The 18,259-nt window shown below is 55.3% G+C and overlaps 1 protein-coding gene across 1 annotated transcript; it reads right to left on the bottom strand.

Moving 5' to 3' along the window:
* Positions 1–33: 33 nt before the first annotated feature.
* Positions 34–17,388, bottom strand: TBX21 (T-box transcription factor 21). The gene is made up of 6 exons (XM_056512243.1): positions 16,682–17,388; positions 3,252–3,406; positions 3,038–3,159; positions 2,779–2,937; positions 1,058–1,119; positions 34–957 (listed from the first exon to the last, which is right to left on the bottom strand). The coding sequence occupies exons 1-6, from the start codon at positions 17,089–17,091 to the stop codon at positions 312–314; spliced, it is 1,554 nt and encodes a 517-aa protein (XP_056368218.1). The 5' UTR covers positions 17,092–17,388; the 3' UTR covers positions 34–311.
* Between the last annotated feature and the right edge of the window lie 871 nt (positions 17,389–18,259).

Below are 18,259 nucleotides of genomic sequence, written 5' to 3'. Positions count from 1 at the left end.
AGTTTCCCTCCCCACACACACACACACACCATTAACCACAACCGTGCCCCCCCTTTTATTGCGATATGCTGCACCCCCCCCCCGCCCCAAACCGAGCACGGGGGGGGCTCAATAAATACTCCAGCATTAACCCCCCTCCCTTAAAAATCACCAACGCCAAAAAATAAACCCCAAAAAAACCCTCCCCACCAATCACCCCCTCCCCACCCTCTCCCCGCTCCACCGGGGGCTGATTGTCAGGCTGGATTCCCACCCACTTTTGGGGTGCCCGGGGAGGGTCTGACCCCTTTTTTCATCCCTCCCGGCGTGGCTCAGTTGCCGTAGAAGCCATAGTAGCCGTCGGTGACCGGCTCCTTGTCGTAGAGGTCGCCCCCGTTCCGGGGCGGCGGGGAGCTCTCGGTGCTGGACGGGTACGGCGACACTCGCCGCCTCTTGCACTCGTAGAGCCCCGAGTCCGGCGAGTCCCCGGTGGCCACCAGAGCGGGGGGCTCGCTAGCCCAACCCTCCACCTCCTTCCCCTTCTCCTCACGGGGCTCCCGGTACCAGCCCAGAGCCGCGGCACCGCTTTTAGGACCGTACTGCCCGGGGCTCCAGCCCCCCGTCACCCCAAAACCCCCCTCGGGGTAATAGGGCAGCGGCGGGTGCGGGGTGGGCGGCAGCGCCAGGGGTTTCACCCCGTAGGGCATCAATTTGCCCCCTCCGTAGCCCCCCTCGTATCCCCCGAACTCCAGCGCGCCGGGGGCGGGGGGCTGCTGAGGGGGGAAGAACCAGTGGGGCGGATCTTTGGGGGGCAGGGGCAGCGCAGACCCCCGGTCCCCCCCAAAATATCGGCCCGGGGGCAGCGGGAATTGCTCGGGGAGGAAGGGCTGGAAGCGAGGGGCGGGCAGGAGCTGCTGGCAGCCCGCGGCCTCGGGCGGGGAGGGCGTCAGGCGGTCGCTCTCCGAGGCCGTGTACATCCTGGAAAACGGGGGGGCACGCACGGATTTGGGGTTTTTTGGGGTTTTTTTTTGGGGGGGGGGGGGTTCTTACTGCAAGAGGAGATCGGGGTGGAACTCACGAGTCAAAGTTGTCCCGGAATCCTTTGGCGAAGGGGTTGTGGTCGATCTTCAGCTGGGTGATCTGGGGGGGATGTGGGCATGGAGGGGCTGCTGTGCCCCCTCCGGGATGTCCCCTCGCTGTCCCTTTCCCCCCAGCCCAGCAGAATCCCACCCAGGGGGTGCGGAGGGGGCTGAGGGATGCTGGAGGGGTTTGGGGGGTGGTACTGGGATGTGTGGGACGCTCCTGGGGAATCCAGCGGGGAGGTGAAGGGATCCTGGGGCTGGTTCTGGAAGTTTGGGGGATCAGGCAGCACTGGGATGCTGAAGGGATGATGAAAGGATGCAGGGGGAGACCCTGGGATGCGGAGGAAATGTGTGGGACGGTTCTGGGAGGGAAAGTGAGATGGTGAAGGGATCCAGGAGCGGTTCTGGAGAGGATTCAGGGGTGGTTCTGGAAGTTTGGGGGATCAGGCAGCGCTGGGATGCTGAAGGGATGCAGGAGAAAACTCTGGGATGTTGAAGAAATGTGTGGGATGATTCTGGGAGGGATATTGGGATGTTAAAGGGATCCAGGGGGTGGTTCTGGAAGTTTGGGGGATACTGGTGGCACTGGGATGCTGAGGGGTTGCAGAGGGAGACCCTGGGATGCTGAGGGCATGTGTGGGACGATTTTGGGAGGGAGAGTGAGATAGTGAAGGGATCCAGGGACTGGTTCTGGAGAGGATCCTGGGGCTGATTCTGGAAGTTTGGGGGATACTGGCTGCACTGGGATGCTGAAAGGATGCAGGGGGAGACCCTGGGATGCGGAGGAAATGTGTGGGATGATTCTGGGAGGGATATTGGGATGTTAAAGGGATCCAGGGGGTGGTTCTGGAAGTTTGGGGGATACTGTGGCACTGGGATGCTGAAGGGATGCAGGGGGAGACCCTGGGATGCGGAGGAAATGTGTGGGACGGTTCTGGGAGGGATATTGGGATGTTAAAGGGATCCAGGGGACGGTTCTGGAAGTTTGGGGGACACTGGCAGCACTGGGATGCTGAAGGGATGGAGAGGGAGACCCTGGGACTCTGAGGAAATGCGTGGAATGATTTTGGGAGGGAGAGTGAGATGGTGAAGGGATCCAGGAGCTGTTCTGGAGAGGATTCAGGGGTGGTTCTGGAAGTTTGGGGGATCAGGCAGCCCTGGGATGCTGAAGGGATGCAGGAGAAAACTCTGTGATGTTGAAGAAATGTGTGGGACAGTTCTGAAAGGGATAGTGGGATGCTGAAGGGATCCAGGGGGCGGTTCTGTAAGTTTGGGGGATACTGGTGGCACTGGGATGCTGAAGGGATGGAGAGGGAGACCCTGGGACTCTGAGGAAATGCGTGGAATGATTTTGGGAGGGAGAGTGAGATGGTGAAGGGATCCAGGAGCGGTTCTGGAGAGGATCCAGGGGGCGGTTCTGTAAGTTTGGGGGACACTGGCAGCACTGGGATGCTGAAGGGATGGAGAGGGAGACCCTGGGATGCGGAGGGGATGTCCCTGGGGTCTCAGGGGCTCATCCTGGGGGTCCTGGCAGACAGTGGTGAGACCAGCGGGGTTTTCCCACAGCTTAGAGGACTCTGGGGATTAATGGGGCTGCTCTGGGGGGGCTGTGTTGCCGTGATAACCCGGGGATATCCCATCACCGTTTTCTGGGAGGCTGCTGGGATTTTTGGCGGGATCGGTGGGATTTTTTTTTTTTTGGGGATCCCGGACTCACGTCGGCGTTCTGGTAGGCGGTGACGGCGATGAACTGGGTCTCGGGGAAGGCGAAGGTGTGCGTGTGCGGGCTGGGGTCGCCGTCCTCGCCCTCGCCCTCCTTCACCTCGGTGACGTGCAGCCGCGGCTGGTACTTGTGCAGCGACTGCAGCACGATCATCTGCGGGAAGGGTTAAAATAAAAAAAAAAAAGAGAATAATAAAAAAAAAAAGGGGGCAGCGAGCAATCAAAGGGGAGCACGGAGGGGACGCTCAACTCACCTGGCCGACGTTGTTGGAGGCGCCCTTGTTGTTGGTGAGCTTCAGCTTCCCGAAGGAAACCTCCTGCCGCATCCAGTGCGCGCCCGTGTTGGGCGAGTCGGGGTGCAGGTACAGGCGGTTCCCTGGCGGGGGGACAGCGGGGACAGCGGGGACAGCGTCACCGCCACCCCGCCAGCCCCGGCGGGGCGAGGGGAGGGCGGGGAAAGCCGCGTACCTGGCGCGCTGCCCTCGGCCTTCCCGCACTGCACCCACTTGCCGCCCTGGTAGCGCCAGTGGTGCTGATCCACCAGCACCACGTCCACGCACACGCTGTAGTGAGCCGCGGGGTTCAGCCCCGACAGGCTGAAGCTGAGGAAGGGGAACATGCGCCTGGGGAGGGGACAGAGGCACAGACAGCGTTGGGAAGATATGTATTGTTAGATTATTTCATGTATACTGTGATATTTTATATATATTTATATTTATATTTATATTTATATTTATATTTATATTTATATTTATATTTATATTTATATTTATATTTATATTTATATCAACATCAATATCAATATTTATATATTTATATATTTATATATTTATATATTTATATATTTATATATTTATATATTTATATATCTATATATCTATATATCTATATATCTATATATCTATATATATATAAAATAAATAAATAACATATAAATAAATATATAAATATATATAATAGAAATATATAAATATATAAAACTATATGAAATATCTATTATATTATATAATATATTATTATATTGTATTATATATTGTTATATTATATTACATTACATTACATTACGTTACATTACATTACATCACATCAATCATATCATACCAATCATATCATATCATATCATATCATATCATATTATAAATATGATTGCCTAGCAAAAGATTCTGAGAATATGGAAACCATAAGTGAGATTGAAACAAAAGCCATCCTTGAGATACCAAACCTTAGTTACTAAATAACTAGAATAACTAATACTAAATATACTGCAAGTCTACATACTAAATAACTAGAATAGGACAATAGGATGGGCGGCCGAAAATAATTCCCTCTTGGCAGAACAATGGTCCAAAGAAGAGAAGACCCTGCTGGATTGGCAGAAAGGCTCCAAAAAGTGGTTTTTAGGGTTTAAAGTACCACACATGATGGAAATGTAATGGTTCTCATAGGCTGAGTGTAAATGTTACAAGATTTGTATCTTGTGTTAGATGGGTGAGTAGAAATGAGAATATTCAACATAAAAGAAGATTTGTTGTGTTTTAAAGAGGAAAATCGCTCTGTCACCTCTCTCACCTCCTAGAACTCTAACTACCCCTAGAGCTCTAACTAACTACCCCTGGAACCATAACTACCCCTAGAGCTCTAACTAACTACCCCTGGAACTCTAACTACCCCTAGAGCTCTAACTAACCACCCCTGGAACTCTAACTACCCCTGGAACTCTAACTAACTACCCCTGGAACCATAACTACCCCTAGAGCTCTAACTAACCACCCCTGGAACTCTAACTACCCCTAGAGCTCTAACTAACTACCCCTGGAACTCTAACTACCCCTGGAACCATAACTACCCCTAGAGCTCTAACTAACCACCCCTGGAACTCTAACTACCCCTAGAGCTCTAACTAACTACCCCTGGAACTCTAACTACCCCTGGAACTCTAACTACCCCTGGAACCATAACTACCCCTAGAGCTCTAACTAACCACCCCTGGAACTCTAACTACCCCTAGAGCTCTAACTAACTACCCCTGGAACTCTAACTACCCCTGGAACTCTAACTAACTACCCCTGGAACCATAACTACCCCTAGAGCTCTAACTAACCACCCCTGGAACCATAACTACCCCTAGAGCTCTAACTAACCACCCCTGGAACTCTAACTACCCCTGGAACTCTAACTACCCCTGGAACTCTAACTAACCACCCTAGAGCTCTAACTACCCCTAGAACTCTAACTAACCACCCCTAGAACTCTAACTACCCCTAGAACTCTAACTACCCCTAGAGCTCTAACTAACTAACCCTGGAACTCTAACTACCCCTGGAACTCTAACTACCCTAGAGCTCTAACTACCCTAGAGCTCTAACTACCCCTGGAACTCTAACTACCCCTAGAACTCTAAATAACCACCCCTAGAACTCTAACTACCCCTGGAACTCTAACTACCCCTGGAACTCTAACTACCCCTAGAGCTCTAACTACCCCTAGAACTCTAACTACCCCTAGAGCTCTAACTACCCCTAGAACTCTAAATACCCCTGGAACTCTAACTACCCCAAAACACTAACTACCCTAGAACTCTAACTACCCTAGAACTCTAACTACCCCTGGAACTCTAACTACCCCTGGAATTCTAACTACCCCTAGAGCTCTAACTAACTACCCCTGGAACTCTAACTACCCTAGAACTCTAACTACCCCTGGAACTCTAACTACCCCAAAACTCTAACTACCCCTGGAATTCTAACTACCCCTGGAACTCTAACTACCCCAAAACTCTAACTACCCCTAGAACTCTAACTACCCCTGGAGTTCTAACTACCCCTGGAACTCTATCAACCCCTGGAACTCTAACTACCCCTGGAACACTAACTACCCCTGGAACTCTAACTACCCCTAGAACTCTAACTACCCTAGAACTGTAACTACCTCTGGAACTCTATCAACCCCTGGAACTCTAACTACCCCTGGAGCTCTAACTACCCCTGGAACTCTAACTACCCCTGGAACACTAACTACCCCTAGAACTCTAACTACCCCTGGAGCTCTAACTACCCCTGGAACTCTAACTACCCCTGGAACTCTAACTACCCTAGAACTGTAACTACCCCTAGAACTCTAACTACCCCTAGAACTCTAACAACCCCTAGAACTCTAACTACCCCTAGAACTCTAACTACCCCTAGAACTGTAACTACCCCTAGAGCTGTAACTACCCTAGAGCTGTAACTACCCTAGAGCTGTAACTACCCCTAGAGCTGTAACTACCCCCCACTCTCTCCCTCTCTTTACCCTCGCCCTGTGCAATAAACCAATAAAAGTTTTCAGAGCAGCTCACAGAGAGCGCCTGAGTTTGTCCCGAGCACCGTCCGGCACCGGGCAGTGTCACCCCCTGCTGGGGCTGGGACAGAGCTGAGGTGGTGAAGATGGTGATGGTGATGGTGATGGTGATGGTGATGGTGATGATGGTGATGGTGATGGTGATGATGATGGTGATGGTGATGGTGATGATGGTGATGGTGATGATGATGGTGATGGTGATGGTGATGGTGATGGTGATGATGGTGATGATGGTGATGGTGATGATGGTGATGGTGATGGTGAATGTGATGATGATGGTGATGATGGTGATGGTGATGGTGATGGTGATGATGATGGTGATGGTGATGGTGATGATGATGGTGGTGATGGTGATGGTGATGGTGATGGTGATGGTGATGGTGATGATGATGATGATGATGATGGTGATGATGATGATGATGGTGATGATGATGATGGTGATGATGGTGATAGTGATGATGATGATGATGATGGTGATAGTGATGATGGTGATGATGATGATGGTGATAGTGATGATGGTAATGGTGATGATGATGGTGATGGTGATGGTGATGGTGATGGTGATGGTGATGATGATGATGATGGTGATGATGATGATGGTGATGATGGTGATAGTGATGATGATGATGATGATGGTGATAGTGATGATGGTGATGATGATGATGGTGATAGTGATGATGATGGTGATGATGATGGTGATGGTGATGGTGATGGTGATGGTGATGGTGATGATGATGATGATGGTGATGATGATGGTGATGATGGTGATGGTGGTGATGGTGATGGTGATGGTGATGATGATGATGGTGATGATGATGATGATGGTGATGATGATGATGATGGTGATGATGATGATGGTGATGATGATGATGGTGATAGTGATGATGATGATGGTGATAGTGATGATGATGGTGATGATGATAATGATGGTGATAGTGATGATGATGATGGTGATAGTGATGATGATGGCGATGGGGAAATGAGGCAGCGCTGCTCTGCCCCCCCATCCCGCGTGCCCCAGAGGAGCTGAGTGACCCCGGCAGCTGAGGGGACTGTCGGGGCCGATCCCCCCCCTCCTCCTCCTCCTTCCTCCCCCTCCCCAGGCACCTTCCGGCTCGGAAACCAACACCGCTGCTATTTCGGGCCAGCCCGCGCCAAGGGCAGGAAGGGGACACGGTGGCACCGGGGGGGACCACAGGGTGGCAGCTGCCACCCCCCCGCGTCTCCTGTCCCCTTCCCGGGGGGCTGCACCCCCCGTTCCCCACCCCGGGTGTCCCCTCAAATCGAGCTCTGCTCCCCACTCTGTCCCTCACTGGCCACTCGCCCCCCTCCAGTGGCCACCAGTGGCCAGCTCAGGTTGGCACCGGTTCAACCCCCACCGTGGAATTTTGGCAATTTTTGGAGCTTGGCATCAAATGCCCACCCCGCCCCCCGTTAATGTCAGACCCGACACCCCAAAATTGCACAAGGCGTCTCTGCCACACTCGGGGAATTTTGAATATTCACCCCGAATTCCTGAGGGGAAAAAGGAGAAAAAGAGGAGGGGGTCGGTCCCGGCCCTCGCAGGAAGCAGGGGAAGAAAAGTAAATGGAAAGAAAAGTCAGAGGGTGGCAGCTGACTCAAAATTGCCCTTGCGAGAGAGTGGGGAATAGAAAAAGAAAGAGAAAAAAAAAAAGGGAAAAAATAGAAAGAGAAAGAAAAAAAAAAAAAAAAAAAAAAAAGAGAGAAGAGAATGGTAGGAAAAAAACCCCCAGAAAAATAAAAAAGAAGAAAACTAAGATTAAGAAAAAGAAGGGGGGAAAGGAAGAGAAAAAAATAAAAAGAAGAAAGAAGAAAAAGAAGAAAAAAGAAAAAGAAGTAAAAGGATAAAGAAGAATAAAGATAAAGAAGAAGAAGAAAAAAGAAAAATAATGAAATAATATGAGAAAAAATAAGAAAACATAGGAGAAAAAAGAAAAATAAGGAAATAATAGGAGAAAAAATAATAATAAAAAAGAAAAAGAAGAAGAAAAAATAAGAGAAAAAAGAAAAAGAAGAAAATAATAGAAAGAAAAATAAGAAGTAAAAAGAAAGAGAAGAAGAAAAAAGAAGAGAAAAAAGAAGAGAAAAAATATAAAGAAGGAAGAAAAAGAGGAAAAATAAGAATAAAAAAGAAAAAGAAGAAGAAAAAAAGAAGAGAAAAAAGAAAAAGAAGGAAAAAAAGAAGAAAAATTAAGAAGAATCAGGAGGAGAGGAGGAAGAAGGAGAAGATGAAAACTAAAACTAAGAATGAAAAAATACTAAAAATAGGAATAAAAAGAAGATAAAAGAAAAAGATAAATTAAAAAAAAACAAAGATAAAAAGAGAATTAAAAAGAGAATTTAGAGATAATTTAAAAGAGAAAAAGCGGAGGAAGCAGCGGCCGTGGTGAGGAGCCGCCCGCGCTCCCCGCGCTCGTTCTGAGCATCCCGGGCTCCCCCCGACCCCTCCCGAACCCCATTTTTCCCTCTGGTGTCCCCAAAATTCACCGTCCCCCCGGAGCGGCGCCGAGCGAAGCCGATAAAAAACTTCAACCACATAAAAACCCCCCCGGGTCCCACCGAGCGCGGCCCGAGCTGCTGCAGCAGCGCCAGCTGCTCTGCACGGAGCGGAGATGAAAAAAAAGCTTTTTTTGGGTTTTTTGTTGTTTTTTTTTTTGGTTTTTGCTCCTGCCCGGAGCAGCTCGGGGCTCTCACGCTGGGGAAACCGCACGGGCCCGGCTGGGCACGGCTGGGTGGGGGCAAGACCCGAAACCGCGCTCGCCTCGCCTTTATTTTTAAATCCCCCCGAGCGCTTCGAGCTCCGGATCGGGCGCTCCGGGGTTCGGTCATTGCGGTTTGGGAGGTGCCCACCCCAAAAAATTAAAAAAAAAATTAAAAAAGTAAAAGGAAAGAATAAAAAGAAAAGAGAAATAAGAGAAAAAGGGGAAGAAAAAAAAAAAAGAGAAGAGAAGAAGAGAAGAGAAGAGAAGAGAAGAGAAGAGAAGAGAAGAGAAGAGAAGAGAAGAGAAGAGAAGAGAAGAGAAGAGAAGAGAAGAGAAGAGAAGAGAAGAGAAGAGAAGAGAAGAGAAGAGAAGAGAAGAGAAGAGAAGAGAAGAGAATTAAAAAGAAAATAAAAGAAGAAGGAAAGGAAAGGAAAGGAAAGGAAAGGAAAGGAAAGGAAAGGAAAGGAAAGGAAAGGAAAGGAAAGGAAAGGAAAGGAAAGGAAAGGAAAGGAAAGGAAAGGAAAGGAAAGGAAAGGAAAGGAAAGGAAAGGAAAGGAAAGGAAAGGAAAGGAAAGGAAAGGAAAGGAAAGGAAAGGAAAGGAAAGGAAAGGAAAGGAAAGGAAAGGAAAGAAAAGAAAAGAAAAGAAAAGAAAGAAAAGAGGGTGGGCACGGCTGGTTTTAGGTTTTGAGGGTTTTGTTTTGGGGCTCTCGGGTTTGTCCCCGTGTGAACCCCGCGGTTCGGGGACAGCTGGGGACAGGGGACACGGGGACACTGCGATGGTGGGGACAGGGTGGGGCCGGGAGTTCAAACCCCGCGAGGCAGGGGAGGGTCGGGGCAGCGCGGGGGGGCTGCGGCTTCCTGAGCCGCCTCCTCCTGCTCCTCCTCCCCATCCTCCTCCTCCTCTTCTTCCCCATCCTCCTCCTCCTCCTCCTCCTCCTCCCCCCGGCAGCAGCGCGGGGACCGCAGGAGCCACCACGGGGTGTGTGGGACACGTCCCAGCCCCCGGCACGGCACAGGTGTGGCGATGGGTGACACGGAGTGGTGGCACTGCAGTGCAGGGCGCGGTGACATGGAGTGTGACACTCCAACCCATGGCGTGGTGACATGGAGTGTGACACACCAACCCATGGCACAGTGACATGGAGTGTGACACACCAACCCATGGCGCTGTGACATGGAGTGTGACACACCAACCCATGGCGCGGTGACATGGAGTGTGACACTCCAACCCATGGCGCGGTGACATGGCACAGTGGTGACACACCAACCCATGGCATGGTGACACAGAACACCCGCTGGACACGGTGACATGGCACAGGGGTGACACACCAACCCATGGCGCAGTGACATGGAGTGTGACACACCAACCCATGGCGCGGTGACATGGCACAGTGGTGACACACCAATACAGGCACAGTGGTGACACACCAATTAATGGCACAGTGACATCGAATGGCTCCTGGACACAGCATGGTGACACGGCACAGTGACACAGAACACCCGCTGGACACGGTGACACGGCACAGGGGTGACACACCAACCCATGGCATGGTGACACGGAACACCCGCTGGACACGGTGACACAGAACACCCACTGGACACGGTGACATGGCACAGGGGTGACACGCCAACCCATGGCATGGTGACACAGAACACCCGCTGGACACGGTGACATGACAGAGTGGTGACACACCAACCCATGACACAGTGACATGGAACAGCAGCTGGATACGGTGACACAGCACAGGGGTGACACACCAATTCAGTGGTGACGCACCAACCATGGCACGGTGACACAGAACACCCGCTGGACACAGTGACATGGCACAGGGGTGACACAGAACACCCGCTGGACACGGTGACACGGCACAGTGGTGACACAGAACACCCGCTGGACACGGTGACACAGAACACCCGCTGGACACGGTGACACCGCACAGGGGTGACACAGAACACCCGCTGGACGCGGTGACACGGCACAGTGGTGACACACCAATTCATGGCACAGGGGTGACACAGAACACCCGCTGGACACAGTGACACAGAACACCCACTGGACACAGTGACATGGCACAGGGGTGACACAGAACACCCGCTGGACATGGTGACATGGCACAGTGGTGACACACCAACCCATGGCACGGTGGTGACACACCGATTCATGGCACAGGGGTGACACAGAACACCCGCTGGACACGGTGACACAGAACACCCGCTGGACACGGTGACACAGCACAGGGGTGACACACCAATTCAGTAGTGACACACCAACCATGGCACGGTGACACAGAACACCCGCTGGACACGGTGACACAGAACACCCGCTGGACACGGTGACATGACAGAGTGGTGACACACCAATCCATGGCACGGTGGTGACACACCAATTCATGGCACAGGGGTGACACAGAACACCCGCTGGACACGGTGACACGGCACAGGGGTGACACAGAACACCCGCTGGACACGGTGACACAGAACACCCGCTGGACACGGTGACACGGCACAGGGGTGACACAGAACACCCGCTGGACGCGGTGACACGGCAGTGCCCCCACGGTGGCACAGCAGGACGATTCCCGGCACATCTGCACGGCCCGGTGAGGGTGACAGGCACAGCTGGATGTCCCAGCGCAGCAGGACGCGGTGACAAGTGACAACACGGCCGCACCCGCCCCGCCGAGCTGCTCTGAGTGTCCCCAGCCACTGCCACCCCCGGTGTCCCCAAACGGCGCTGCCAGCTCGGGTGTCCCTCCCCACGCACGGCCACCCCCCGGATCGAAGCCACCCGCCGTGTTTGTGTCCCCAGTGCCACCCCCAGCGCCATCCCTGTGTCCCCAAAGGCTGAGACCCCCCCAAAGGCAGCGCTGAGTCACCCCAGGGACAGGGACAGTCCTGGTGTGTCCCCAGGGACAGGGACAGCCCTGGTGTGTCCCCAAAGGACAGGGACAGCCCTGGTGTGTCCCCAAAGGACAGGGACAGACCTGGTGTGTCCCCAGGGACAGGGACAGTCCTGGTGTGTCCCCAGGGACAGGGATAGACCCTCGTGTCCTCGGGGACAGGGACAGCCCTGGTGTGTCCCCAGGGACAGGAACAGCCCTGGTGTGTCCCCAGGGACAGGGACAGACCTGGTGTGTCCCCAAGGACAGGGACAGCCCTGGTGTGTCCCCAGGGACAGGGACAGACCTTCGTGTCCCCAGAGGACAGGGACAGACCCTCGTGTCCCCAAAGGACAGGGACAGTCCTGGTGTGTCCCCAGAGGACAGGGACAGACCCTCGTGTCCCCAGGGACGACAGGGACAGTCCTGGTGTGTCCCCAAGGACAGGGACAGACCCTCGTGTCCCCTTGAAATGCAAAGACAACCCCAAAACACAGAGCCAGCCCATGGAGTAACCCCAAAACACAGAGCTGGCCCCCTGTGTCACCCCAAAAACCAGAGCCAGCCCCTGGTGTAACCCCAAAACACAGAGCCAGCCCCTGTGTCACCCCAAAACACAGAGCTGGCCCTTCGTGTAACCCCAAAACGCAAAGATGTGACCTGTGCCACCCCAAAGGGCAGGACCAGCCCCTGAGCACCCCAAAAGACAAAGTCAGGCCTTGAGCACCCCCAAAATGCAAAAACAGCCCCTTGTGTAACCCCAAAACACAGAACCGGCCCCTGAGCACCCCCAAATTGCAAAGGCAGTTCCTGCATCACCCCAAAGGCCCCTGAGCACCCCCAAATTGCAAAGGCAGGTCCTGCATCACCCCAAAGGCCCCTGAGCACCCCCAAATCGCAAAGGCAGGTCCTGGATCACCCCAAAAGGCCCCTGAGCACCCCCAAATCGCAAAGGCAGGTCCTGCATCACCCCAAAGGCCCCTGAGCACCCCCAAATCGCAGACCCAGCCCCGGCTCCGCCCCACGGCAGGAATTCCCCGTGGCTGCCGGCGAGTCCTCGGGGTTTCCCACACAAATCCTGCCCTGCCGAACCCCAAAACCCGCGCGGGGCCCGGGGGGGACGGGGAGAGGCGTGGGAAACCAGCAGGAACTGGTCTGGACTGGGATGGTCGGGGTGGGATGGGGTGGGATGGAATGGGACAGCAGCGAAAGTGTCACCAGGGTAAATCCCAGTTCACCCCAGTGCCCGTCCCAGTTCATCCCAGTGCCTGTCCCAGTTCATCCCAGTGTCACCAGGGTAAATCCCAGTTCACCCCAGTGCCCGTCCCAGTTCATCCCAGTGCCCGTCCCAGTTCATCCCAGTGCCTGTCCCAGTTCATCCCAGTGTCACCAGGGTAAATCCCAGTTCATCCCAGTACCACCAGGGTAAATCCCAGTGCCTGTCCCAGTCCATCCCAGTGCCACCAGGGTAAATCCCAGTGCCTGTCCCAGTTCATCCCAGTGCCCGTCCCAGTTCATCCCAGTGCCTGTCCCAGTTCATCCCAGTGCCACCAGGGTGAATCCCAGTGCCCGACCCAGTTCATCCCAGTGCCACCAGGGCAAATCCCAGTTCATCCCAGTGCCACCAGGGTAAATCTCAGTGCCTGTCCCAGTTCATCCCAATGCCACCAGGGTGAATCCCAGTTCATCCCAGTGCCACCAAGGTGAATCCCAGTGCCTGTCCCAGTCCATCCCAGTGCCACCAGGGTAAATCCCAGTGCCCGACCCAGTTCATCCCAGTGCCACCAGGGTAAATCCCAGTGCCCGACCCAGTTCATCCCAGTGCCACCGGGGTAAATCCCAGTTCATCCCAGTGCCACCAGGGCAAATCCCAGTTCATCCCAGTGCCACCAGGGTAAATCCCAGTGCCTGTCCCAGTTCATCCCAGTGCCACCAGGGTGAATCCCAGTGCCCGACCCAGTTCATCCCAGTGCCACCAGGGCAAATCCCAGTTCATCCCAGTGCCACCAGGGTAAATCTCAGTGCCTGTCCCAGTTCATCCCAGTGCCACCAGGGTGAATCCCAGTTCATCCCAGTGCCACCAAGGTGAATCCCAGTGCCCGTCCCAGTTCATCCCAGTGCCACCGTGTCCCCGTCCCAAATCCCGACTCCTCCCCGGGGGGCTGCACCCCATCAGCGGTGCCCTTCCCCAGACCCCCCTGTTTTGGGGGTGCCCCTCGAGCCCCTTTTTGGGGTTCACATCCCCCCCTCGAGCCCCTTTTTGGGGTTCACACCCCCCTCGAGCGCAGCTTTGGGGTTTTTCCTGTGTCTCAGCAGCGCTGCACGCCGAGCGCTGCAAAAAAAAAAAAAAATTTAAAAAAGCAGCTCAGGTTTGGGGGAAGCGGATGTTTTGTGGCTCCGGGTTCGGCTCCGAGCTCCCCCTGCACGGAGCGAACCCCGCCGAGCCCGCAGCCCCTCTTGCGGGGGATGAAATTGGGGGAAAAAAAAAATCCCCAAAACCACCTGGGTTCAGGCTGGGAGGTGAAAGCAGAGCGGGGCAGGGGGAGGATTTTGGGGTCACCGAAATTTCCAGCCCCAGACACAGCAGGGAGAGAATCTCCCCAGCGGGAAAGAGAGGAGGAAAAAAAAAATCTGAATTTCAGCACGTTCCTGCAAGGCCTGAAGGGTCCAATTTGGGGTGCCCGCCACCCCCCTGGCACCCTGTGGGTGACACCGGGGACGTGTCGCCGCTGCCGGTTCCTCGGAGCATCCCCGAGCGCTGCCGGGCGCGGCCGTGCCAAACCAAGCGGCCCTAACGAGTTTAGACTTCCAACACATTCAGCAGGTTGGGCTCAGCATCGAAGTGACACCGAGCGAGCCGAGGGGCAGCGGAAAGGGACCCCCGGGGCGTGGGGAGGGGGGTGGGCACGGGGGGGTCGGTGCCAGCTGCTGAGGGCACAGCGGGGAGACGAACTCTGGGGTTTTTTTTCCCCTTTGGCATCGAGTTTTGGGAGCTCCGAGGGATGAGCTGAGCTCTGTGTCCTCCCGCTCGGGTCTGGTTCGCCTCGTCTTCATCAGCCCAATGTGGGGCTGAAGGATGGGTTTGACATTTTGGGCTCCATTTTCGCCAAATCGTGGCGGCTCCACGGTCCCACAGGGCCTGTGTAGCGCTCAGACCCCTAAAATCAGGTTTTTTTGGCAGATCCCCCCAAAATTTCCCAATCCTGTGTAGCACTCAGACCCCCAAAATCAGGTTTTTTGGCAGATCCCCCAAAAATTCCTCAATCCTGTGTTGCACTCAGACCCCCAAAATCAGTTTTTTTTGGCAGATCCCCCAAAATTCTCCAATCCTGTGTAGCACTCAGACCCCCAAAATCAGATTTTTTGGCAGATCTCCCCAAAATTCTCCAATCCTGTGTAGCACTCAGACCCCCAAAATCAGATTTTTTGGCAGATCCCCCAAAATTCTCCAATCCTGTGTAGCGCTCAGACCCACCAAAACAGATTTTTTTGGCAGATCCCCCCAAAATTCCCCAATCCTGTGTTGCACTCAGACCCCCAAAATCAGTTTTTTTTGGCAGATCCCCCCAAAATTCTCCAATCCTGTGTAGCACTCAGACCCCCAAAATCAGGTTTTTTGGCAGATCTCCCCAAAATTCTCCAATCTGTGTAGCACTCAGACCCCCGAAATCAGGTTTTTTGGCAGATCCCCTAAAAATTCCTCAATCCTGTGTAGCACTCAGACCCCCAAAATCAGGTTTTTTTGGCAGATCCCCCCAAAATTCTCCAATCCTGTGTAGCACTCAGACCCCCAAAATCAGGGTTTTTGGGCAGATCCCCCAAAAATTCTCCAATCCTGTGTAGCACTCAGACCCACCAAAACAGATTTTTTTGGCAGATCCCCCCAAAATTCTCCAAATCTGTGTAGCACTCAGACCCCCAAAATCAGGTTTTTTGGCAGATCCCCTAAAAATTCCCCAATCCTGTGTAGCACTCAGACCCCCAAAATCAGGTTTTTTGGCAGATCCCCCAAAAATTCCTCAATCCTGTGTAGCACTCAGACCCCCAAAATCAGATTTTTTTGGCAGACCCCCCAAAACTCCCCCGATCCTCAGCACGGCGGGGACAGCGAGTGCCCGGCTGTGGCGTCACCGAGTGCGTTTTTGGCAACCAGGACGTGGCCAAAACTGGTCACACGTGGGGCAGCCGGGCCCTTCCTGCCCCACCGAGCAGCGGGGGGGGGGTCCCGCCCCAGAGAGGGGACAGCGACAGGGACAGGGAGTGTCACCCACCCCTCCCGCGGCGCTCCGGGGCGGCAGCAGCTCCTCGCCACTTGTTGCAGCGCCGAGCTCCGGATCCGGCCCGTGGGTTGGGGCCGGATCAAAGCTCCCTGCAGGCCCCTGGCAGCGACAGCACCTCTGTCACCTTCCTGACACCCCTGTCACCTTCCTGACACCCCTGTCACCTTCCTGATACAGCTGGCGACACCCCCAGACCCTTTTTCTCCTTCCCACGAGCCTCAACTCCCCGAAGAAACAACACCAGGGGATGTCCGGGATGCTTTGCCTCCCCCGTCCCAGGCTTTTCTTGAAACCCAAGAGGGGCTGGGGGTCCAAAAACACCTCCCACCTTTTGGGGGAGACCCCCAGGACCCCTCAGCCCCCCCCCAGGCGTGTCCCACCCCCCTCACTGCCGGTGTCCCCACCCCCGGTGTCCGTGCGGGTCCCGGTGGCGCTGCCGGTTTCTGTGGCGGTGTCCCCGTCCCCGTTCTCCCGGTGCTCTCAGGTTCCCCTCGGTGTCCCCAATTTGTCCCCTCCGGTGTCTCACGCGTCCTGCGACACTTCCCTGTCCCCGCCGATCCCCAGTGCGCTCCAGCCCATCCCAGTCTCTCCCAGTCCCCGTTCCTCCCGGTGCTCCCCGGTTCCCCCCGGTGTTCCCCGGCTCTCAGATCCCCCTCCCCGGTCCCCCCGGACTCACCTGCCCTGTTTGGTGATGATCATCTCGGTCTGGTGCTTGTGGAACTTGGCCCAGAGCGGGTAATTGTTGAGCATCACCTGCACCTTCCCGGCGGCTCGGTACCCGGGCAGGGCACAGAGCGGGGGGCACAGCGAGCCCCCCGCGCCTCCAAAACCTCCCTCGGCCCCGCCGTACCCCTCCACCGGAGCAGCGGGAGGCGGCGGTGCCCGGTAGGGCGGGCACGGCCCCAAGAACCGGCCGCTGAAACCGCCGGCGGCTCCGTAAGGCAGCGGGGGGGCTCCCGGTTCCGCTCCCCCTCCATCACCGAAAAAAGCAGCGGTGCCGTCCCGGGGTCCCGGCGGCTCCTTGGCGAAGCTGAGCATGGGGGCGGCGGCCCGGGGGGCTCCGGTGCCCGAATCCAGCGCGCCCATGGACGGGCGGGGGGCACCGGCCCCGCTCAGCCGCTCATGGGGGGTCCCCGGGACGCGGCTCCGCTCAGCGCTGCGCCCCCCTTGGCAAAGCTCCCACCGCCCCCTCCATGCCCGGTGACTGGGGAGGGGTCCCCAAGCTGCGGTGGCAACCCAGGGAGTGAAGGAAAAAATTAAAAACAACAACCAAAAAAAAAAAACCAACCCGGCAAAAAAAAAAACCCTAAAAGAGCCGGAAAAGCCCCAAAAGCGCCGTGGCTGGGGGTGGCGTGCCCTGCCCGCGCCCCTCACACGCTCCACCTGCTCATCCCGCGTCCCCGCGCCTCTTATCCAAAGAAGCGGCTCCGCGGCCGCGGCTCCGCCCTCCCGAGCGCTCCCCACCCCCGCGGGGGTGGCCCCAAAACGGGGCGGGCCGGGGCGGGGAGGGGAGGGGGACACGCGGGGACAGCGACACGCGGGGAGCGAGGGACGGGACGGGCGACGCGCGGAGGGGACTTGGGGGCACGAGGGGGAGGGGATGGGGGACACGGGAGGAGCTGTGGGGACACGGGAGGGGACAGAGTGACAAGGGGGGACGTTTTTTGGGGTCTGGGGGGCACAGCAAGGGATAATTCAGGTAGTCCCCTACTCTGGATGTGACACGGGGAGGGAACGTGGGGACACGAGGAAGAGGAGGTGGGGGACACCGTGGGGACACGAGAGGTGACAGGGACACTGTGGGGTCGCAGTGACAAGTGGGGGGGGCGTGTTTTGGGGTCTAGGGGGCACAGCAAGGGATAATTCGGATCCTTCACTATTCTGGGTGTGACACGCGGAGGGGACGTGGGGGCACGAGGAGGAGGGGATGGGGGACACGGGAGGAGCTGTGGGGACACGGGAGGGGACAGAGTGACAAGGGGGGACGTTTTGGGGGGTCTGGGGGGCACAGCAAGGGATAATTGGGATCCTTCCCTATTCCGGGAGTGACACGGGGAGGACACGAGGAGGAGGAGGTGGGGGACACCGTGGGGACACGAGAAGGGACAGGGACACTGTGGGGTCGCAGTGACAAGTGGGGGGGGGGGTGTTTTGGGGTCTGGGGGGCACAGCAAGGGATAATTCAGGTCGTGCCCTACTCTGGGTGTGACACGGGGAGGGGACGTGGGGGCACGAGAGGGAGGAGATGGGGGAC

The sequence above is a fragment of the Oenanthe melanoleuca genome, chromosome 27, assembly GCF_029582105.1.
Source record: "Oenanthe melanoleuca isolate GR-GAL-2019-014 chromosome 27, OMel1.0, whole genome shotgun sequence".
NCBI classification, from domain to species: domain Eukaryota; kingdom Metazoa; phylum Chordata; class Aves; order Passeriformes; family Muscicapidae; genus Oenanthe; species Oenanthe melanoleuca.
Note: the sequence above shows the minus strand (reverse complement) of the source record. Positions and strands in the feature narration are given on the sequence as shown.

Coding starts and splice junctions, on each gene's coding strand:
- TBX21 (XM_056512243.1), bottom strand. CDS start 17,091: ATGGGCGCGCTGGATTCGGGCACCGGAGCCCCCCGGGCCGCCGCCCCC. Junction 3,407..16,681: donor ATCATCACCAAACAGGGCAG/GTGAGTCCGGGG, acceptor TCCCCTCCCCAG/GCGCATGTTCCCCTTCCTCA. Junction 3,160..3,251: donor GGCCGAGGGCAGCGCGCCAG/GTACGCGGCTTT, acceptor TCCCCCCGCCAG/GGAACCGCCTGTACCTGCAC.